We start from the raw sequence: 23,796 nt of genomic DNA, 5'->3' as shown, positions 1-23,796 counted from the left end.
GCTGCCCAACGACGGGAATCGTGTCTAATTCCACTTAACTGTGTCATTACCCACTCCAACATGTGCAACCAGACGCCCGGACGCCGCCGCCCGCCGCCGCCTTGCCTTGTTTGCGAAATAATTACGGGGCTCTCTCCTCTGCCAAATGAGGCTGTAATTAACCCTAATTGCTCAAAATGCAACTGGCTAATTCTGGGAGATTAATCAAGGGGGACTCAATTGTTAGTGAATGACTTAATATGACAAATTGCTACATTACCCGAGGAGGCCGCACTGGCCCCAGCATCAGTGAGCTGTCCTGGTGGACTCGGCACCAGCAGCGTCCACAGGCCTTTGGGCTTTCTGGGATCTGCCTCCCCAAATTCCACCTGGGAAATGGGCCCGTGTCCCATCCAGTAACGGGAGCGGAAAGCACCAATAGGGTAGATGCCCTAGGACACTGTGTGTGTGTCGGGGGGGGTGTGTATGCATGTGCACACAGACACATGTGTGTGCACACACACACACACTAGTCTACTAATTCACATGTTTCACCTCTGTGTGAATCTATAAAATTGTTCCTTCTTTTGGGCTGATGGAGCCCCACACAGGGAGCATGGGTTGATGAAAACTCAGGTGTAGGAGAAGGATCTCAGACTCAGCTGCCTCCTTGACCAGGCGCTTTAGTGCAGTGCACACCCGCACAACTGCACATGGCAGCCCTGGCCAAGTGGGTCAAACAGCAGTCCACCTGATGACCTCCAACAGGAAGGAGTACTTAGAGGCTGCGACGAGCCTTCTGGGGCTCAAAAAGGTTGCTATCTCGAAGTCTCCCCCTGATTTGGGTCTCCTAGCTTTGGGGGAAAAAGCCAACCCTAGACATGACTTTTCATCATCCCAGGCTGTCCCCAAGGCCCTGCAGCACCTGGCCCTGTCTGACCTGGCCAGCCTGCCCCGACCAGACCTCTGCGTCCCAATTCCTCAAGGCGGCCTCTCTGGCCATCTAGGTCAGATCATGTGCTTTCTGGAGCTCCAAGGGTCCCTGAGTTTCTTCTGCCCTGTTTCCTCCCTTTCTCTCCCATGAGGCTGTGTGCTTTCTAAGAGCAGACCTGGGGCGCCTGGGTGGCTCAGTGGTTTGGGCCTCTGCCTTCGGCTCGGGTCATGATCTCGGGGTCCTGGGATCGAGCCCCGCATCGGGCTCTCTGCTCAGCAGGAGCCTGCTTCCCCCTCTCTCTGTCTGCCTCTCTGCCTAGCTCTGATTTCTCTCTGTCAAGTAAATAAAATTAAAAAAAAAAAAAAACAACAAAAAAAAACAGATCTAAGAGCAGACCTGCCTCTGCCCCACACACAGCCACATGTATCTGCTGTTCACGAACTCAGCCGGCATCGAGGGGCTCCCCTGGGCCTGGCCTGGGATGATGGGACGGGTGTAGCCTCACCCCAGACCTCCCGTTTAGGAACAGGAACCAGTTCCCCAGTGGGATGCTGTGGCCAGAGCCCAGTGCCTGGGCCGCACAGGGGAGGGAATGGGAGGGAACAGGAAGGCTCCCTAGAAGCTGCAGCATTTGGACCAAGGCCTGGAGGAGGAGCGGGGAAAGGCCCTCCAGGCCCAGGGAACAGCACATTCAAAACCCGCAGAGGATGCATGCAGCTGGGGACCCCAGAAGCCACCTTCAGAAAAGCTGCGGGAGGCGGCCTGGCTCTCTGAGGAGCTGCAGAGTGTGAGGCAGGTGTAAAGAAACCAGTGTCCTGAGGCTCTGTTGGTTCTAGATGAAAAGGGCTGAAGAGGGCCAGGACAGAGCTAAAACCAAAAAGGGAAGCTGACTTCAGCTGAGAGTAAGGAAGTGCTTTCTGACCCCACGCACGGGCTGCCCGTTCCCCAGTGCCACTCACTCTCTCCTCTCTCCTGGCCTTTCTAAGCAGCCCTGATCCCGCTGAGTCTAAGTTGTTCCATTCACAGGGAAATCTGGGAGTCCAGCCCAGAGAAGGCATCTCTGAGTGCTGCTGAGTGGTATCAGGGCTGATCAGGTTGGTAGTGAGCTGCACTCCCACCCTTGGAAGCATTCCAGAAGTGACTCCGTCTGGGTGGGGTGGGGAGCAGCTTCCTCCAGCCGCTGGGGTGAAGCAGCCTCAGGGACCCGAGCTCCTTGCCGAGGCCCTAGCGCTCTGCAGACAAAGGCAAAGGACTCACCTGTGGGTCCAGGGTGTGGGCAGGCCCTGGGCTGTGGCAGAGGTTGTTCGGGCTCCCGCCGGGGGGCATGTGGCTGGGCTGTCCGGCCATCCTGCATGCCAGCCTCACGGGGCACGGGCTGCAAAAGAAAACGTGGGCTTTCTTACACACACGCCTGTTCACCTTCTCCCCTTGAAGGCCCTGGGCTGGGGGAGGTGCGCCCATTCACCCCATGTTCCGGTGGGGGTCCCGGAGTGCAGGGCTGGGACCCAAAAGCCCACGTGACACACCTTCCCTCCGGTACCCCGTCTGACAAGGGTGCGAGGTTTGTCCCCACTAGGGGGAGGGGAAACAGGCTCTGCACAGGGCAAACTCTAAAGGCATCCCCTCCGCCCCAACCCGGCCAGCAAAGGAGGTGCCCATTCAACTCCACAAGTACTAGGCTCCACAGCCTGGTTCTTACTTTTTTTTTCCCTTAAAGATTTTATTTACTTATTTATTTGAGAGACAAAGACAGAGATAGTGAGAGAGAGCACAAGCAGGGAGGAAAGGGAGAAGCAGGCTCCTTGCTGAGCAGGGAGCCTGATGTGGGGCTCGGTCCCAGAACCCTGGGATCATGACCTGAGCGGAAGGCAGACGCCCAAGTGGCTGAGCCACCCAGGCGTCCCACCAAAGTCTTGTTCTTTCCCATTATTGTCCTCCCTGTCTCTGTCTCCCGGGGGCAGTTACAAAGCCCTGCTCCCATGATCACCCCCACAAAAACCCAGGTTGACCGCCTGTGGGGGGGTCAGGAGAGAGATGCTGAGTCAGACTGCGTAGCAGCTGGGCCCATCTCCATCCTTGCTGGGCCCTGGTGCCCAAACACAGGGAAGGCCAAGGCCATGGGTTCCCCCTCATCGGCATAAACCTCTGGGCAGGTGCAGAGCCCTCTGCACGAGGGAGCAGTCCCCTGAACCCCCAGGGTTTAGGCTGCCATGTCAGTGGCCCCTAGGAGAGTCAAGGTTGCTAGCCGCCAGTTGCCATGGTAACCCCAGCCTGACTGAGCCACATGTGCCCGGGCCTGAGCAAAATGTCATCTAAGAATCACTCCTAATACCACCTTCCCTGGTGTCACAGGGAGCCTCTGCCAGCCTCCCTAGCACAGCGCTGCCTCTGAGGCAGGGCCCAAGGCTGAGGCGCACAGAAACACTGTACAGCTGGAGGTGAGAGCCGGCACCTGGCCACCGCGCGCGACCCTCCGGGACGCAAGGAGAAAAGCCTTCCTCGTTGGGAGGAAAGCCTGTCCTGTAGCCACAGGCATTTCTGCAGCACCTCCTGGGTCCAGGGCCAGGCCAGGTCCCCGTAGCCCTGGGGTTCCCACAGGGCTACGGAGAATGGAAAGGGCCAATGCCCAGGAGGTCCCTGTCGCAGAGCAGGCATGTGGTAAGGGGCCCCCGAATCTGGCTGCTGCTGCTTCTGCCAGACCCCTGCCCCGGCTGCCCCACAGAGTCCACACACCCCAAACAGGGCCCCTCAAGACTGGCCCAGGCTGTCGGAGCAGCTTTGTCTGTACCCTCGGGAGAGCCAGAGTCCCTAGGAACTGGCAGCCCCTTGGACAACTGTTAATCAATGACCAAGGGGTCCAGTGTGAAAGTGCCCTTGGCCGGGTCGGGACACTCAGACAGTGTGAGGCGTGACTCACGCTCCAGGCCCTGGGTGGAGGCTGTGGGTTTGGTCCGAGATCACACCCCAGCTTGTCTGCCTCTCCCACTCCCTTATGGTTTGCTCACTCGCAGGGTCTGTGTCTGGAGAACCAACCGAAGACAGCACTTTCTCCCCAGACGGACTCTGCCTCTCTCCATCTATACCCAGCAGCCAAACCCCAGACTGAGAGCCCTCCCGGGGTCCAGCAGTTCGACAAGCTCCGCTGCACAGACCTCCCAAGTCAAGGCCCACCCTCGTGAACACGGGCGTCCTGGCGGCGGAAGAGGAATCTCTCCCTTCCTTCTCCCGCTGCCGTGGGTGGCATCTAGCCCGCCCAGGCTCAGGGATGTCTGTGATGCCTCCTCAAAGGATGTCCGCCAAGCCCTCAATGACCCACTGAGCTGGACTCTCCAGTTCTGCCTCCCTAGCTCTGCCCTCGAAGGTTCCCCAAGCCTCTCTAGGCCTTCTGGGGTCCAGCGCCCACTCTTCCTCTGTGCCCTCAGGACAGGCCGACTCCTCCCTCACACGCTGTGCACTGGCAGCTGCTTTGGGGTAAAGCTGCTTTTGAGCACACAGGAGACGGCAGAAAGCAAGGCCACCCGACTGGGGCTCACAGAGGAGCCCTTGGCAGTGGGGAGTGCATGCAGGGCGAGGGCCGTGTCCAGCCAGGTGTGGCCCGTGCTGTCACCTGGTTGTGAAGCTGCCAGCCCTGAGCCAGGTTCGACCCACAGACAGGGCATTTTATGGATAGATTTCTTACACTTTTTTATCTCTTGTCCTGGATCCGGGGAGGGAGGAGGGTGCTGTGGGGGTGTGTCTGTACTTTGGAGGCCTCTCCCGCCCCCCGCATTGCCCTGACTCTGTCCCAGTGTGGGACTCACCTCCCACCAGGGCCCCTGGGCCTCCCCGCGCCCACGCCCTGCTCACCAAGCCCTCCTCTGTGAGGGCCGCAGAGGCTTCCTGAAATGCAGATGGGACCACGGCCCCCTTGGTGTCTCGCCACCATCTGTGCCTGCGCTCCCACCGCAGAGTGCACACCCGCAGGGGGACACAGTGAGGCCCTGGAGGAAAAGCCCCAGGATAAACACACAAACACGAGCGGCTTCCGGAGGCAGTGCTGTTACTCACGGGGGGGGGGGGGGTGGGGGGGGGTGGGGGGATGTGTGCGCCATAAATGGATTCATAGGGAAGAGAATGTAAAATGCGCATGCATTTTAAGATAAAACCCCAGACTCCTGCAGGCTCTGCGGGCTGCACCCCCAAACCCCTCGGGGTGACACGTTCACCGTCCTCTGCCCTTAGGGAGACCTCCAGGGAGAGGTTGGAGAAGAACTGTCTTCAGCAAGAAGGTTCTGTCTTTATCTCTGAAAGTGTCAAAGTGGCTCAGCGGCCAGGCCCACACAGGCGCCCACCCACCGGCCCACAGACTTCGTGTGGACTACGAACCACGGCGTGTGTCTCTACATCTCCCCCCACCCGCATCTAACCCCACCCAGCCTCTTGGGGCCAGTGGGCCCGAGTTTGCATCCTGGCCCTGGCCCTCACCAGCTGGGAGACTGGGCAAGTCAGACTGGGCGGAGGCTTAGCAGGTGTCTGCCAAGGTCATCTCCACTTGCCCTGTGTGGTTATTAGCGGCACCCTCCCAACATCTGTGCCCAGAGGCTGCAGACTGCACACTCAGGAGCCCACCCCAGGCCTCACACGGGGCTCCAGGAGCACCACTGAGGGGTCCCTGGTCTCATCAGAAATACCAGCAACAATAAGGATGAGTCAACAGGTGTGTGCCCTGATCATGCTAGGCCTTTCTCATTTTACCTCTTAGCCCCTCTCATTTAAGAGACCCTGTCTCTCATGGGATAGGGTCTATTACTGTCCCATTTTACAGAATGGAAAACTGAGGCACAGGGAGGTTAAGAGATCTGCCCAGATCCGTGGCAGTGGAGCCAGGACTCATAGCCCTGGTGGCATCTTTGTCCGAAACCACCACACTGCTCTCCTCCCAAGCTCTCAGTGACAATCATCTTCCTTTCCTTACACACAAGGTGGAGAACTTCCTACATCATCTCCCCACCGAACAAGCCCCTTTCCTCAAAAATAGGGCCCGTGCTGAGCGGGCAGGGGTGGTCCCAAGGCTGGAGGGCCACAAGGGGCCATTTTCCATCACAGGGGCCTCTGGGATAGCATCACGATGATGTAGCTCTGCTGTCCATGGTACCTTTTCTGCCAACACCCTGGAGCTTTGGTTAAGTTACTGTTCCTAAGAGCTGTTCTATCCAGAACCTAATGGAAGTGTTGCACCACATGTTCCCCAGTAAAGAAGAGGGGCCTTTGTTCCAGGAAAGAAGTGGCCAAGGAGGATTCCGCAAGTCACAGTCTCCGAGTGTCAGAGAGGGACACTGCAAAGGGGAAGGAGGAGGGGAGAGGAAGGGTGGAGAGGAGGTGGGAGGAGGACAGACGGGGTGTGGTGGGAGGGAGGGAGGCAGAAAGGGAAGGGGGGATGTTTGGGAGGAAGGCAATGAAGGTTCTCTGAACGCTTCCAGTGGGCCAGACCCTTCCCATGCATCCTGGGGCTCTTTGTAGACCCATTTTATAGATGAGGAAACAGGCTGAGAGAGGAAGCTCAGTGTAGTGAGGCCAGTGAGCTGCACAGGGGAGATTTGCTCTCAATGACTCCAAAGCCCCTCCTGGGTCCAAGATACCCCTGCCTCTTGCTCTCCTGCGTGCTGCATTTGCAGAAACTGCATTCTGTCTGTACCCCAGTGGAAGCCCAACCCCTTTGCTGGAGATTCCTGCCCCAAACTTTTTCTTAGGGGGTGTGGATGCAGAAAGAACAAGACAGAGATTCAGACGGCTGAGCCGCGGAGCGTGGGGAAAGCCCTTCAGCAGACACGCGCATCCCTGCGCAGCCCAGGGCGCTGGCAGCCTGGGCCAGGCAGCTCCTGCCAAGTCGCAGAACAATGAGGCCCAGGCTGCCAAGCTCAAGTCAGGGGCCAAAAATGCATGGAATGTGAGACCCAGGCACAGGCCGCACTGAGGACCTTCCTTCCGTGGGGAACCACGGCCCTGCATTTTGGAGGCACCATGAACGCCTAGTGTAGTTCCCAACCCGGGCTCCCCACATGTGCGTGTCCCCCAGGTGCCCAGGAACCAAATCAGGATGCGCCCAAGGGTTCAGCGAGGCCTGCCGGGGAGCCCAGGTGCCTCGGCTCAAATCCTGGCCTGGCTTCATTTTGCCATGCAGTGACTCAGTTTCCTCATCTGGAAAGTGAGATGTTCTGCTCAAGATCGAGAGGACTGAATGTGTTCACAGATGAGAACTCCCTCCAGCAGAGCCTGACACATGTGAACGTCCTTGGAGACTCTCATCTGCACTAACCCTCACTGGGCAGCGGACAAGCGGCAGACGTGGGGACTGGGGCTCAGAGAAGGGTGGGGACTTGCCCAGGGCCACATAGCTGGTGAGCGACAGAGCCGGGGCTGTTGGCCCCCAGGTCATGCTTCATCTGCCTCACCGCATGCCCTCTTTGGGACCACTCTGGAACAAATGCCTCCATCGCTAATGTGAACTGTGGCTACCTTTGCAAAACACCGTGACCCTTTCCTAGCGGCCTGGCCTTCAGCTGGAGCGCCTACTTATGTGGGCCTTGGGTTTCATTCAAGCATCCCCGGAAGGGGCTTCCTCCTGGGCTGGGCAAGGAGGCTTCTCCAGGGGCCTTTCTGTCCCCTGGACAGACTGTCACCTGGCCGTTGCCTCCCAATTTCTGGAAACTTCATCTAGAGACGTCGTGTCCCTCCTTTCCCTACTGTGAAATGATACACGTCTTGGAGGCTGGCAGCCCACAGAGGCCCTTACCCTCCCCCTGAAAGACGACTGGAGACCCCAGGAAGGCTCAGGGCAGGTTTGGGGGTCTATGCACGTGAGGCTGTGTATGTTGGGGGGTCTTATGGGGGGGTCTCGTGGTGATGCATTCATATTCCATGGGGGGTCAAGTATTTGATCACATCTTTGTTCTCAGACCCTGGGGTGGAAACAGTGTGTCCTGCCTGCCTTTTCTTAGATGTATGCACGCACGTCTGCATGCGGTCAGGGTTCTCCTGGCGGCCACAAGGCCACATTCTCGCTGCGTCAACTGAGGCAGGCACATCACCTGGACGTCACACCTCAGGCCAGTTTCCCTGAGGAAGGCCTCTCCTCTTCTCAGTTCTTCCAGAGTGGTGAACAGCTTTACGGGTTGTTTTCCCAAAGCAGGAAGCCAGCGCGGTGACTTCACAACCTCCCCCCACGGTCCTCTTTCCTCCCTGAGTAAGTGACCCTGAGTGACCCAACACGGGCACCAGGTGTGGGCACCCGGGGGCTATTTCCATTTGGCCAGCAGGCCCCTGGTGGCAGAAGCCTAGGACAGGTGCCTGCTGCCGGAGAGGAGAGGTGCCACAGGCCAGCCGGCCCAACACACCCCTGCAGGCCCCTTCTCGAGTGGAGATCTGAGGCCCAGCAAGGAGACGCTGCAGCTCCTGGAGCCCGGTGGTGGGGTGAAGGCAGGACCAGCTTCGGCCTCAGACAACACCCACATTAAGCGCCTCCCCTGAGCTGAGTGATCAGAGTGGCTCCCAGGCAGCCCCAGAGGGGCCGGCGCTCCCATTCTGCAGACGAGGAAAGAGGCTTTGAGGAGAAAAGGGACTTGCCAGAGTCTACATGTTGGAGAACGCGGCCCTTTACACTTGCTTCCTGGACCAGCAAGGCTGTGAGCCCCCAAAGAAACCCGACTTCATGTCCGAGTGCAAGCGCCTGGGGCCGGAAGGAATGTCCTGCACACGTAGACGGGTTGGCAGGGAGGGCAGGACAGCAGCCCCCCCACTAGCACGGCACATGCTGTGTACGCAGCAGGCACGCACCAAGTGCCGGGCATACCTCACTCCCTCGTGGGCACGCTAGGTGGGGGCTGCTAAGATCCACCTGGTGTAGAAGAGGATACAGAAGTTCAGACTGGTTGAGGGATGGGCCCCAGTTCACACAGCAGCCCATGGGCAGGACTAACACTTGGAACCGAGTCTGCCGGACTCCCCTAGTGCCTTGGAACGAATGAATGAATTCCGGTCCAGAAGTTTGGCTCCAGCTGCTGTGTCCTCCCCCTACCCCAGCCCCACTTCTCTTCTGGTTTTGGGATAAGCAGACGTTACCCATTCATCATTTGACAGGAAGCAGCCAGATCTCGGGCCAGAGTCACGGGGGCCTGGGAGCCATAGGGGATGAGCCACAGACGGCGTCTGGTTTCCTGACTGGTCCTACGTCCCCTCACGCCCCACCCCAAAAGCCAAACATGCCGCTTGGATTCCTCAGCTTCAGGACCAGCAGGAGCCTGTCTTCTCTAACACCCGGGGCCATGACCAGCCCCGGCCTCTCCGAGCACCGGGGCCTCTTCACAGGGTGGGTCTTGCAGAACCCAGGGGCCGGCCACTGATCTCCGGCCTGCTAAGCCAACCTCCAGCCCACGGCAGGAAGGCTCCCCCCTCCCCCAGTCCCTAACAGACGCATCGATCGCAATCTGCAGCTCCCGCCCGAAGGTCTCCAAGACAAGACCCGTGGGCCTGCACAAGGCATTCCAAGTTCTGCCCAGCTGGTCTGGGCCTGCCTCCTACCTTTCCCAACTCTTCCACCCCAACCCCAGGCCCCTGAGCAGAGGGACGTCCCCTTCCCAACCACACACAACAGCGGGGATCCTAGGACGGTCACAGGCAAAGTCACACACATAGAGCAGGACCAGATCCTGGGTCCTACTCAGGCTCGACACCTGTGGTTTCCCAGGCAAATTGTGTCTTGGCTGTCTCCATCCATAAAGAAGAAACAGTCGGACCCCAGAGAGTGGGCGTGCAGGGGCAGCCAGGCACTACCCAGGCCCCCCCTTCCCCTCTGTTGGTGTCCACACAGCGGAGTTCTTCCCGAAGCCCACCGTATGGGCACCAACTGCTTCCTAGGCCACCCTCTCTTCCTCCTCTTCGGGCCTTTGGAGCAGGAGCCAACGTCTGCCGTCATCTCGAAACCACAGGTGCCTCACCTGGGGCCTGGCTGCACGCACTTCGGACCAGTCAGGTAGAGGGCCGACGGCTCCTGCCCTGCGTCTGGAGCCCCAGGCAAGGAGCACACGCCCTCCCGTGCATGGTTCCCACCGTCTGAGCTCCGGCAGAAGTCGCCAAGCCATTCAACACACACCTCCCCTCCCACGGCAGGGCTGTCCAGAGCCTTTTTAAAATTAAGAAGGTCCCCAAGCACCTTTCATTTCCTCCTACTAGGATAATAAAACTCAATTCTGGAAGGAAAAAAAAATGTAGGCGCTGTAAACATCTCATCTTTCAGGAAAGGAGCAACGAGGCCGTTGGTTTCTGTCCAGGAAGGTCTCTGGTTCCAGGACCCGTTGAAGGCCATGTTTCATCCCACCCACTTGGAAGAGGAAGATATCCGGCACTTTCTAAGTGCCAAGGAGTTAAAAGGCCGCGCCTCTGCACAGCCCTGCCGGGATGTCTGAGACAACCCGGTCTTACAGAATAAGAAACCAAGGCACAGATAAGTGGCCCGCCGAGCCCCTGGCTCTAGCAGATGGCAAGCCCTGTGTTTGAACCCAGGTCTAACTCTCTCTAAAGTCTGGGTTTTCATCTCATGTGCTTGGGGCAAGCCCTGCAGACTGGAGCCAGAGGAAGGCGGGATCTCAGCCTGCTGGGAATGTCACACTCTTTAGGCAGTCCCCCCACTGCCCCCATGCTGAGCACCCCTACCCCTCTGATAAATGAACTCATTCTCTCCTCCAGGCCTTAGTAGACTCTACCCCCCTCCCCGGAATGAAGTGCTTCCGGCAAATCTGGCTCCTTCTTCAGAGCCAGACTTGGGGTACCTCCTCCAAGCAGTCTTCCTGTACTCCCCCAGTCAGTGACTCCCTGGCTCCACGGTGTTGGTGCCCATGTCGTCACTGCCTGCTCACGTTTTTCTCTCGCCGACTGGAGATTTCCGCGAAGACAGAGACCAAACCACTCACCTCTGTGGCTCCAACAGGCCACAAAGGGAGGGCCAGGTTAAAGGCTGCTGACCCGGTCTGTAAACACCAGAGGCCAGGAAGGAAAAGCCTGGGGCCCCAGATCGGCTCATTCCAGGGGCCACAGGGAACGGGCAGTTTCAGGGAGAAATTCCTCTACCCCCCTATCCTGTCCCAGACCATGGCTTCAGCCCTGACAACCAGTAACGGAAGGAGGAAACCCAGCGGGGCAGCCCCCAGCCTCAGTGTTTGTAAGAAGTTGGTGCCAGGCCCCAGGAGAACGACCATAATCCCAGGGACGGCAGTTTCTGGTGGGAGAGTCTTGCAGAGAACTCACGGCTCAGAGATCAGAAACGAGCCCAGGTAGCCAAAACTCATCCCAGAAGGGGAAAAAAATTGCTTTTTCTGCTTCCCTCATAACCTCAGGCGTTCTGGCAAAGCCCGTGATCACTCAGTGTGAAGCCCATCGTTGGCAATGGCCCTCACCTCCCACCTGGGCGGCGACAAAGGCCATGCCAGGCTGATCGCCTTCACCCACCGGCAGCCCCCACCTGGCAGACAATCGAGGAGGGGGGCGGTGGTGGCAGAGGCTCGGCCAGGCCAGGTGCCCAGGCTCCAGAAGTCTCTCCCAACGGCCTCCCTGCCACTGGCCAGGCGCACCCTCAGGGCAAGGGTGGTGGCCCCAGGCGGCAGGAAAGAGTGAGGGGTTCCCCGTGGCCGGGGGCAGGGCAAAGGCCAGTACCTTGCAAAGTGGCTCCTGAGGGGCTCAGGAGGAGGGCTGCTCAGCTCAGGGTGGAGGGTGGATGTGTGGTGCAGCGGCCTCTGGGGACCTGGGCGGCCTCCCTGTGCCAGGGCGACTGAAGGAAGAGGGGCCGGCCCTGTCTCGGTACGGGACTTCCCCTGCCCAAGACTCCCATCCCCAGTCACTGCCAAAAGGAAACTCCCCCACCACGCGCTGCTCCAAAAATAGCTCCGCTGTCACCTCCGTGGTGACTGGAACTTGTCACAGCCACCAGAGAGCCCGCAGCTCCCCAGGGACGGGCATCTGATGGCAGTGGCCACCAGTCTAGGAGAAAACATTGTGTGCCCCACACTGGCAGGCTCAGACCGCCATCAGTCCTGCTCCCCCATTTTCCCTCCCAGGAAACTGAGGCTGGAGGTCTAGCGACTTGCTAGGGCCGTGAGCCCAGCTGTGGCAGGGGTTTGTGGGCAAAGGGGTTTGCTCTGTAGGCTCTTTATGAAGTCCTCGCCCCCAACCCGGAACCAGGCACCCTGACAGCAGATGACAGGACTAAACCAGCCTGGGATCCGGGAGTGCCGAGGTACCCTTCCCGAGTCCCTTGTACTCCAGCCCCACCCATCCTTAATGGGGCCCACCAAGTGCTAAGAAGTATAAAAGTCCTTGCCGTCCCTTTAAAAGCCTCACCCTCTCTAGTCTCTTCCTTTGTAAGCTGAGCCAAACATATCTGTTGCCTGACAGGCGAGGGCTCTGGTAGGCGGCCACCGTGGGTTTGAGTCCTGGCTCTGCCATGTCCCAGCTTCCCATGCCCCGGTGTTACCACCTGGGGTTGCCGAATGGGGGAGGTGACATTATATGAATCAAAAGCCCGTGGCTGTGGGCCTGAGACGTAACAGACATCAGTATTACGTTCTTATTCGGGCCCCATACCCTCTGAACCCTCAAGACCACAGATCCAGGAGCCAGGACTCGGGGTGTTCCTAACTTTCCTCCTTCCGTAGGTCTTCCCAGCTGCTGTCTGTGCAGGGCCTGGGCTGAGGGTCACTCAAAACCCCCTTGCTCTTCTCGCCTCCGCAGGAGGGAACCCCCGAACACAGAAACAGATTCAGAAACCAGAAAAGAACATGAAACGTGCCCGCCACAAAAGGACGGCCGGATTCTCACTTTGGGCCAGGTGAGGTCCTGGACAGCTGCTTACACCAGGGAGAGGCTGAGCTGGCGTACATGAACAGGCAGGTTCAGAAGCAGAGGGGAACGGCACTCTGCAGCGGGCTCAGAGCCGGGGACCTGCACATATATGGGAGGAAGCGGGAAGGCTCCAGGCCGGCCCCAACCCTCGGCCTCCGATCTCCGAGAAGCACTCCCATGGCAGACACCGGCCTCCCTCCCCCAGAACAAGAGCCACCTCCACCCTAGATACCCCCCCCCCATGCCCCATCTGCAGCCCGAGCGCTGGGACTGACACAGGCATATGGCAGCTGAGGCCCCAGAGGACACACCAAGCCAGATCCTGGCACTGCAGCTCGGCCACCTGCCAACATACCTTCCCCGCTGGCCGGGCCCAACTGTCGGGCATATGCCAGGTGCTGGCCCCCTGGGTGGCCGCTGCTGGGCCCAGGCCAGCCTTCCCCAGGCCTGCGGGCTAGGGCCCCCACCCAGGCCCTGGTGTATGCCACACGCTTCAAGGACAGTCCTCCATGACCCGACTACGTGGGTGTCATCAGCCTTGACTCAAGAGAGGAAGCTCCCGACTGGCCGGGTCAGGCCCCCGAGTTGGGCACCTTCTGTCTAAACCCTGTTTTTCTTCTGCTTCTGGGCTCCTGTCTCCTGGAGAGGAATTCTCCCCAGGGCAGAGACCTGCCTCTAGGGGCTCCTGTGCTCCTGCCTCTGGGGACGCAGCCCAGCACCCAGGGAAAACAGATCCACGCTGGGTGAGCCAACCCCGGGGAGCCTTCCTCTTCCTCCTGGGCCTGGGGAGGATGGTGAGGGCAAGAAACTTCCAGAAGTCTAAGTCAGCTCTACTCAGCCGACACGCCCTCCCGCATTCATGGTCACTGCTGGTCACTGCCCTGCTATCCACCCCGGACATGGATGAGAAGATAGAGTGGCGCAGAGGGGCTCAGACAGGCACCCCCACCCCTCCGCCCGCTGCAGGGCTCTCGGGGCCTCCAGAGCCAGCATGCGCCTCCAGCACCATCCCCACGAGGCCGAGCCCCCCTTCTCCGTCCAGTCTTGCCACCTGGTGTGGAGTGACTGGCCAGCAGGCAATCCCAGCTGCTGGGGCCCCACCAGGGCGGTGCCTGTACCATCCTGCGTTGTGTCCTCCCCCCAGGACCCTCGATGACCCAAGCAGGGCCTGGGCAGTGCAAGCCCATTGGTAACTGCTGTGGGGAATTTCTGCTCTGAGCTGTGGCACAGGGCGTGGTGGCTGGGGGTGGGGGGTGTCACAGGGCCCCTCGGGGACTCTCAGAGGACTGCTTGACCCTGGGGAAATCGCAGCCTGTGTCTGGGGCTCAGTTTCCCACCGAGAGCACGGTTGGTCAGCCCCATGGTCGGGTGGTGGGATGAGCTGGGCAGGGCTCTTTCTGCACTGACGTTTTGGAGGAGGCTGACGGAGACCTTGCTGGTGCCCCACAGCTGAGCTCAGGGATCCCGCATCTAATCGTGTGCCCATTCCTGGGAGAAAAACCAGATCTTCTGGGTCTGGAATCGCAGAGGGCACACTCTGTCTGGTTTTAGAAGACTCAGAAGCCCCATGAACACTGCCTGCCCCATTCGAGACAAGCCACAGCATAGTGGGGCGTGGCTCAGAGGCCTCCCGGCTCCCAGACCCACAACGACGGAGGCAGGGGAAGTAGGTGGGGGGTTCTCGCTAGAGTGGCCCCTGTTTTTGGTGCTGGACCAGAGCCCTCAGGAGCATTGGCAATTTGTGCCCTCATGAAGCAACCCTGCGAGGCAGACGGTGCAGCCATGTGACAGTTGAGGAGACTGAGGCCCAGAGGCCTGTGACTTGCCGGAGGAGTCCCTGCTGCAGGAAGGCAGCCCCTGGATGAAAATGCAGGCCCGAGTCCTCACTTACCTGGACATCCTCTTTGGCACACACACCAGCTTCCTGCCCTCAGGGAAAAAGCCAGTGTGATGGGGAGTGGGGGGAACCAGAGCAAAGTGCTTCTCTGGGTTGCAAAACCACAAAGGGGGCCATTGCTTCTAATCTGAGCTAATCAAGGCGGCTTCAGGGAGGTGGTGGCACTGGGTTGGCCTGGGACCAAGCGGCCAGGCCATAAGGAGGCGGAGAGGCAGCCCAGCACAGGCTCTGGAGTCAGAGAGCCTGAAGTTCAAATCCTGCACTGCCTTGGCCCAGCCACACGAGCTCAGGGCAAGTCCCAAAGTCACCTTTTTGCTGTTCCCTCTTCTGCAAACAGGAGGCTGGGTAGGACGCACCTCTTGGGATTGTTAAGCAAGGACTCGCAGGCAAAACACCAGCCTACGACTACCAGGACCCAGGTATACACCAGAGCTCAGTAAACGTGGCCACAGCTACTATTATGATTACTGTTATCCTCGTAAAAACCGTGCTCATTCAGTAGCAAATATTTCTGGCAGCCCTCTCTGCAAACTGACCACTCACAAAAAGGCGGGGCGGGGGGGGGGCTCCCATCTCATGGCCAGCTGGACCCTTGGGCCTGCGGATGTGGTAGGAAGCACCCATGGCCTCTGGAGGATCCCCCCTCTTAGAAGGGTGGGAGAGGCCCCACTGGCTCCCGTGGCATTCTCTCGGAGGCAGGGAAGGGACAGCAAAGCGTTTCACAAAGTCACCAAGACGAGGAATCTGAGCCATCCCCCTCCCCCAGCTGTCTCAGTGAAATAAATCTTGGCCAGCGGCTGGTGAGAGACCCTATATATTTATGTGACGATCGCGCCTCATGATCACAGGGCTCGAGGTTTCGGCAGGCGGCGTGTGGCAGAGATGCCGGTGGTCCTAGGAGACTCACTATTTTCCAGCGACTTTTATTGTCCATTACGTCCCGCCGTTTACAGGGCTCTGCTCCGGGCCCGGCAGGAACACCACACACGGTGGGGCTGGCAGGCAGGCCTAACTACTCCAGGCGCCGTACTGCCCGGGTGTCTGTGGGTCTCATGATCCTGCCCAAGTCTCCGTGTGACACGGAGAACCCAAGACATTCCAGGGGCGTCGGTGGGACAGGACTGGGGATGTGCCCAGAGGCACACAAATCCCCACCCCAGCCATTTGCCTGCTTCCAGTCTGCTAACGCTGTGGCCTTCCTTGGTCTTGCAAAGGGACGTGGGGGGTAGACACACACTGGAGTCGCTGCTGGCTCGGGAGGGCTGTGTGTGACATTCTCAGGGATTTAGTGAGACAGTCCGTGTCACTCTGGTTGCTTGAAATCAAACACGGGAGGAAGATTTACACCATGGAATTTGGCAAATACTACAAGTCCGGGCTTTGGGCGAGACCCTTCCTCCACCTCCTCCCAGGGAACCGTTTATTAAAGACTTACCAGCACACCCGGGGAGGGGGTGACCCAGTGGGTCACTGGGGGACACATGAATGTCAGAGTCAAGTGTGAATCCTAACTTCCTCAACCACTGGCCGTGTGACCTTAGGTAAGTTATTTCACGCTTTGAGCCTGTCTTCTTATCTGTAAAATGGGGAAATACCTAAATTCCCAGGGCCATCATGAAGCTCAGAGGACCTTATGGAAAATTCCCTGTGCGGGGCCTGATTTGTATCAGATGCTTAATAAATAACTTTTGTCACCTATTTATTCAACAATCGCTTGTTCCCCTCCCCACCACCCTGGCTCCCATGGGCCAGCACTTACTCTATACCTGGCACTGTCTGAGAAAAAGGGACATATGAAAGCCCCAGTGGGTGACAAATATTAAATACTTCCCATCTGTACAGTTCTTGAATGTCTGTAAAGGGACTGATACCTATACCATCTTAGGAAGCCATGTGACAACCTTCTGAGGCAGGCACAGCAGCATTTTTGAGATGGGGGCTCAAGGGTGGGCATTCCTTGCCTGAGGCCACTGTCAGCGGGTAGCAAGATGGGGCTCAGCCCTGAATCCCTACCTCCTACTCTAGGCCCAGCATGGCACCCATCTCTGAATTCCTAGGCCCGGGTGGACTGGGCCCCTGATGGTGCCAGGCTCACCTCAGAGGCCACACGGAGAGGACAGGAGGACTAGGGAGTGAGGCCAGGTCCTCCAGTCCAGCAACCTGGCTGCTAATCTTGGTTCCATGGCCTCCTTCCTCCAGGCCCTTCCCTTCTGGGCCCTAGGCTCCCCCTTAAAAGGCCGGGAGTGCTCCAGTCGGGATGCTGCTGGCCCTCACAGGCCAGCATCTGTCTCCAGGTTTCCTGGCTTGGCCAAGGAAGAGGCCTCAGGAGTATCAACAGCTCCCATGCTCCAGCTGGCTCCCTGGTAAGCCAGGGCCTTTGGGGTGGGAAGGAGAAGGGGAATGAGAAGGGGGAGGACCCCGATCCAGCTATACTGGGCTGCAGATCTCACCCTGCTGGGCAGAGCTCATCGACCCATTTCACAGACGAGGAGAGTTAAGTTCAGGGGCCTGACCTTAGGCTGGCAGCATCCAGGACCCACGGCTGGGGTCCCCGGCAGAGATCAGGAAGCCACCAAGCCCCTCAGTTCTGACACCCTCGGGGTGTCCCACAGATGGGATGCTCCTGGCCACCCTGGGCTCAACCCAGAGGGGCTGGGGAACCATTCTGCTGAAATAGGAAAGTGAGGAAAATGCAAGCAATTCAGATGATTCAAGTAACCTTTGAAACTAGGAGGTGGGCGGAAGTGGGTGGCATTTCTGGTGGATTTCACCTCACTTCCTAGAAGGATGCGTCACCGGCTTTTGCTTAGTCAGTGCTCACACGACCGTCAACACGATGGCCCCAGGGTCGCACCTCCCAGCTAACTTTTCCCCCGAGCCATCACAGGCTGGCAGGTGGACTGTCCACCCGTCAAGGGAGGGAACATTTCCATTTCACAGATGGGGAAACTGGGGCCCGGGGTGGGTGGGTGGATGGGCTCAGGGACACACAGTAGGCATCTAAGCCTTCAAACTCCTTCACCAAAAGCTGACTTTTTCTATTTGGGGAGACAGGAAAGGAGAAACCCTCTGGAACTTTAAAAGGGGAAAAAAAAAAAAAAAAAAAAAGGAGAGAAGAAAGGACTCGTAGGCAAACAGAACTGCAGCGAGGCCCCCAGCCAGCCCAGAGAGGTTTCTGAAACTCTGTGCAGTCTGAATTTTTTTGTGGGCTGAAGGGTCACGCGATTTCCTTTGCAGAAGGCAGAGTTGAAGAAGTCTGACTGAGGGCAAAGGGGGAGGAGGGACGCGTCCACGAGACTAGAAGTCATGAGCTTCAGCCTGGCTGCCCCAGTGACCGGCTGGGTGACCACAGACAAGTCCTTTGTCCTCTCTGGGCCTCAGTTTACCCTTATTTATTTGACAAGCCTTGTTCTAATGCACTTAAGTGATGTCACTCCTCACCCCTCACGGGACGTTATCATCTCTATTTACAGAAGGGGTAAACTGAGGCATATGACGATCAGGCCCGCTGTGCTGGTAGAAGGGCTGGGATCTGGAGTGAAATGGTATGGTTCCAGAGCCCGCTCTCCCAACCACAAGTTAGCTCATTTCCAGAAATCCCACTTTCAGGGGCTTTGTGTCTGGGGCTCGGCTGCCAGCAGGCCTGTTTCTGGAAACACCGGGCTGTCCTCCACAGTCTCGGCTGCCACTCTGCGCTGCTGTCTTTTCCGTGACCTCTGATTTCTTCTGTTTGCTCGGCGGACTTGAGAGCCACAGCCATCGGCCCACCTCTCTTTGAGCCTCACTGGGTGCCGGGAGTCCGAGCTGGAGTGGACGGCCCCGCTCTCAGGTCCGTTTTGGAGTTTTCCATGCGGGTCGGCCTCTGGGACCGCAGGAGGGAGACTGCCATTCAGGCGTCCAAGAAAGAGGGGAAAAAACATCTATTCATAGCCAGACAGAGCCCGCTCTGTGGAAACGACGCTACTGACGCGACAGGCAGCCCAGCTGTGTAAGAGATTCCCGAAAAGCCTGACCTGGGAACATCCACGTGGAAGGCTCAAAGGCTTGGGTGGCCACCAAGCTTATAAAATGTGCCTGCAGGCTCAACCGTGAAATTCCTGAGGGAATAAGGTTCTGACCCAAAACCTGTCTTCCAAAACAAAATTCTTGAGACAGCAGACGTTTCCTGGCTTAAGCAAGCAGGCTGCGGATCTGTTTCGCCCCGTCTCTAGAGTCACAGACACTCATGCCAAGAAGAACAGCCACCGTATCATGTGCTCCTGCCCCAGGCCACACACTGCGCCCCGTACTCGGGTCCACTTGTTCATTCCCACGAGGAATTACTATCTCCATTTTGCAGATCTGGAGACTGAGGCTCAACGAGGGGCAAGTTTGTTCTGCAGGGTGATAACAGAGGTGGAGGCTGGAAACCAGGTGCCAGCCTGGAGCACAGGACCCCGGCAGAACCTGCGGTGTACATCCTCGGGACAAGCCCTGGCCAGACACAGAAGTGCAGAGAGAGAGAGCTGGGGGAGGGGGGCAGGTGCATACATTCTTCCCTCCACTGGCCTGGGGAGAATTCTTGCAGAGGGACAGGTGGGGAAGGGTTGGCCCGACTGCGGTTAAAATAACTCCATCAAGGCTGCCTCGGTCCTGCCCTTTCAAAGACACCCGGATCGATTAACTGGGAATGTTGTGCTGAGCACCCAGAAAATTCCCCATGCTCCGTGCATATCCTCCATGCACAGCATGGCCATTTGGCACACATGTGCAGTCGCTGCCCTGCTCCTGCTCTGGTCCTGGGAGCAGGAGGAACTCACTTGAGAGTGCATGTCTCACCAGAGACCTCAGAAAGACCCCAGGGAACCCACCAGGCCACATCCTATATCTCAGAGACAGGAAACTGAGGCCCAGAGCTGAGAAGTGATGTGCCCAAGGACATTCAATCATCTGTCCACTCAATTTTTCAAACACACACTCGGACCAGCCTCTGTCTTCGATGGGGCTCCTCACTTAGAGACAGGAGTCCCAAATCAGCACTTGCAACCCAGGGTGATCACTGCTTTGGACGCCCAGAATGTGGAAACACAGCAAAAGGGATGTGCAATCCGTCTGGCCTGTGTCGGAACAGGAAGCAGCTCTGAGCAGAGGAGCAGGGGGAGGGCATGCCAGGCGGGGGCGGCGGCAGGTGCAGAGGCCTGAGGGCTGGCATGCCCAGCATCGGTTGTGGGACAGAGAGGGCGGTTCCGTAGCACCGACGAGGAGCAGCAAGCCTCTGCACGTGGGGCTGGTAAGGGCTGCTAAGGCAGAGTCCCCTTCCAGTGCTCTTCTGCACACTCTGCCTGCCACAGTGCCAAGCCCGGGCCTAAATTTACTGAATGCATCGTGGGTGGAATCGGAGCTCCAGATGTAGCATGTTTTCTCCCCCAAAGCTACCTGCACTGCACTTGACCTCCCCACGCCTGCCCCGGTTAGCTCAGGTAACCGTGTTGACCCACGGAAGGAAGGAAATGCCTACACAACCGCCCTCTCAAGGGACTACACAGGGTCCATGTCGCAAGAGCGCTGTGAAGTTTACATTCCAGGCTCCAAGCCACTTTCTCTTATCTGGCCTGTATTTACTGAGCACCTAGTGTGCGCCAGGCTCTAAGCTAGGCACTGGAGGGATTCACAAAAGGGCGGTACAACCACTAAGCCACAGCCTCATCTTTCCAGGCTAGAATCACTGCTCGGATTTCACAGGAGGGGAGCCACAAGGCTCAGACGGGCCCTGGGACTTGCTCGAGCAAGATCACTGGCTAGGAGGTGTCGGGGCTGGGACACTAACCCAGAAACGTCTGACCACAGAGCCCTTTTGCCAAAATAGATAAGGGTCCCTGGAGGAAGAGAAGAGCCTAGATCTATCCTTCCTGCCACACAGGCAGGCAGCCCTTTATCCACAGAGCAGGCTCTCTGCGCTGGTGGTACTGCCCAGAACGGTGGGGCCCTGGCATTCCGGGAGGGGCCCCACTCCAGGCAGGAGCGCAGACAGGGCTGGTGGCCGGTGCCGAGCCCTGAGGGGCTCTCGGCTCTGCGGGGTCCTAGCTGGGGCCACCAAAGGACCAAATGCTGATGGCATGTCTTTCAAGAGGCTCAAGTGGACCGAGCCACTCATCTTTGGCCCCTGCATTAAAGGAGATAAACAAGTGTAGGGCACAGAGCGCAGACGTGGAGTCAGAGCACAGGGTGACCAGGTCACCTCCCCTGAGTTACACGGCCTGGCCCTGGCTGTGGTGCCGGCTCTCCCTCCCTGGACCTAGGTCCTTGTGTGTACCTGTCTCCTCCGGCAGGAACGTCAGAGGGGACCCCGGGGCGCTACAATCACAGGAAGTCACGACAGTCTCTCTCGGGAACCCTGTTCTAACGCAAACAGCTGCCGAAGCTTCAAAGCACTAACACTCGGTGGTGCCCGCTGCAGACAGGCCTTCCTCCTCCCCCCACCCTCAGGCCGCTGTCCCGGTGTCCCCGCAAAACTCAGGTCTACCTGGAACCTGGGACTGTGGCCTTATTTGGGAATCGGCTCTTTGCAGATATAATCAAGTGAAGAGGACATCACGCAGATTCGGGTGACCCGAGTCTAAGGACTGGTGTCTTCATAAGCAGAGAGATATGCAGGGAGAAGGCCTTGTGATGGCGGCGACGGGAGTCCTGTGTCTACAAACAGAAGGACGCCAAGCCTTGCCCACCGCCGCCAAGCCTTGCCCGCTGCCGCCAGAAACGAGGAGAGAGGCGCGAATCACGCCTTCCCTTGGAGCCTCCGGAAGGAACCGAACCGGCCAACACCTTGATTTTAGACTTCTAGCTCCAGGGCCGTGCGAGAGTAAACCGCAGTTGTTGTAAACCGTCCGGTTTGTGGAAACGACCACGAACACGCTCCCGCCCCACCTCATATGCGGCCGGCGTGCACAGCCCGCCAGCGTCCCGGGGTCCCCAGGCGCTGTGGGCTTCATGGAAGGCTCCAGGCTCAACTTGGGCTTCTCCTGCTGCAGAGGAAGTAAACCAGTGGTTCCCAGGTTTGGGGATTTCACAGGCCTATAACGTTTCCCCTACATTCCAAAGACGGACGGGAAGCCGCCAACTTTTTCTGGCATCTACAGGAAAACTTCCATCTACTGTCACCATCCTGCAGAAAAGAGGACCCCTGACGTAAGACAGTAGCTGATGCCAGGCCTGTCCTTCAATTTTCTCATTTCGCGATGGGTGGGTGAGAGTCTCACGCAGCCCTAGGCCTGGCCTGGATCTTGCATTGGGGAACCAGCAAACTCAAGCCACTGGGCCCTGCTGGGGGATTTGTTGTTGTTACTGTTTTTTTCCCTCCGGTCCTGGCCGAGGAGAAGCGAAGCCTGTCTCCCCTGTGCTCCTACGTCCACAAAAACGGTTTTCTCCTTCTCAGCGATCTGTCTAGTCTCTTCTAGTTAACCCCTGGGTAATTCCAGCAAATCCCCTCTGAGGACTGGGTGATCTCCCCGCCCCGGGAGGACGCCTTCCAGGCCAGTCACTGAGGGAGAGTCACCAGGAAAAGAAAATACAAGGGGAAAGCAGGGCAACGAGGGAGAAGCACAGACCCTTCTCTTGAGAAGGAAACCGCATCGTGAAATGACTCAAGGTACAGACATCACGGGCCGGGGGACTCCGGCTCTCTTCAAAGACGTGTCGTGAACCCACGGCCGGTCTCAGAGGCAATGGCCAGATGCCAGGCGCTCAGGAGGCACATGAGACATCTTGCCCTGGAAGCTTGGTGACCCACTGGAAGCCCGTCGCCCTGGGCTTCGTGAACATCACCCCCGTGTGGCCCCTTATGTCGGCCACGTGGTACCCAGTGAGGTGTGCTGGAGAGCCGCCCGGGGGTAGAACTTGGCCTGAGGGTGAGGGAAGCTCCTTTTCCAGTAACTCAAGAGTGCAATCCCCCCTCAGAGGAAGCCCTAGATGATGGAGAAACTTCTGCCTGGAGCGCCAGGGTTAATGGCCGTTCCGGGGCGGCCTTGCCGGGACAGTCTCAGGCACCGGGCAGCCAACCTCAGACAGACGATAAGGTCTGATGCTGTCGCTTTCCGGGCCGGAGTCTATCTCTCCCTCCCTTCCATTCTGTACGCCCAGGCCAGGGGCAGGGTGGGCCCCAGTTCTCAGGAAGCCAGGAAACACACTCTTTTCTGGGCGAAAGGCCCAGATTCCTTGAGCAGTCACAGGACACGCTTTTTCAGAGCCGATCCAAAGCCACAGGCGCAGACTGGAAGTTTCTTCGGGCAGTGTGAACCTTCGGGGACACAGACAGGCGCACCTGGCGTTCTGGGCTGAGAGCCGGTCCATGACCGAGGCCCCTGCTGGCACTGGACGGGCCCGGGGCTCTGCCTGCCGCCTCGGTTTCCTCTTCTCCCCATCATCAGTCGTCAAACATTTCTTGAAAGGCTCGCGGAGCTGAGTGCTGTCCGAGGTACACGGCGGAGGAGGTCCTACCTGCCCAGAGGTGTCGAGCAGTCGAGAGGTGGACACAGACACTGGAGAGCAATAAATGCTCGGGGCTGGGGGGGAACGGAGCTGAGCAGGCTAAGCAGATAAGGGGATCTGGCTTCCCACGGTCACGGCGACAATGAGCTCAGCTATGTATCAAACTGCTTGGCACACATTTGGCACTTGGGGAATTCGGGTCCTCCTGTCCTCCCACTGCACAAGGGCAGAAACAGAAGCCAGAAGGAGATGGGCTGGGGTGGCCACACAGGGACTGAGTGGGTTTGGGGCCCGATCTAGCCTGTTTCCCGGGGAACCAAGGGGCTGCCCCCCTCCACGCCCATCAACCCTGGCAGACTCCCTGCTTTTTCTACGTGGGAAAGCTCTACTTCCAACATCATGACTCTGATCACGGGTCCTAGCCACCTGCTCTCCAGCCAGCCGGCACTGGCCTTCCTGCATTTGAATTTGGGCTCCTTCCCTTACTTGCTGGGAAACTCTGGCTAGGTTTCATGCATCTCTCTGAGCTTCACTTTTGTGATCTGAACATGAGATGAAGACCTACCTAAAGGCTCGCTTGTTCAATGAACTGGTGTAGGCCAATTGCCCAGCACACAGGAGGTACCCCCACCCCCTTCTCGGCCCAGCACTGAGT

At 58.4% G+C, this 23,796-nt stretch overlaps 1 protein-coding gene across 1 annotated transcript in view; it reads right to left on the bottom strand.

Moving 5' to 3' along the window:
• Window positions 1-23,796, bottom strand: part of NEK6 (NIMA related kinase 6) — an 83,266-nt gene that overhangs the window by 42,343 nt on the left and 17,127 nt on the right. The window contains exon 2 of the mRNA XM_080820439.1: window positions 2,171-2,288. Coding sequence (XP_080676565.1) covers window positions 2,171-2,260 — 90 coding nt within the window. The 5' untranslated portion in view covers window positions 2,261-2,288. The remainder of the gene's footprint in view (window positions 1-2,170; window positions 2,289-23,796) is intronic.

This window comes from Martes martes (assembly GCF_963455335.1).
Source record: "Martes martes genome assembly, chromosome: 12".
NCBI classification, from domain to species: Eukaryota; Metazoa; Chordata; class Mammalia; order Carnivora; family Mustelidae; genus Martes; species Martes martes.
Note: the sequence above shows the minus strand (reverse complement) of the source record. Positions and strands in the feature narration are given on the sequence as shown.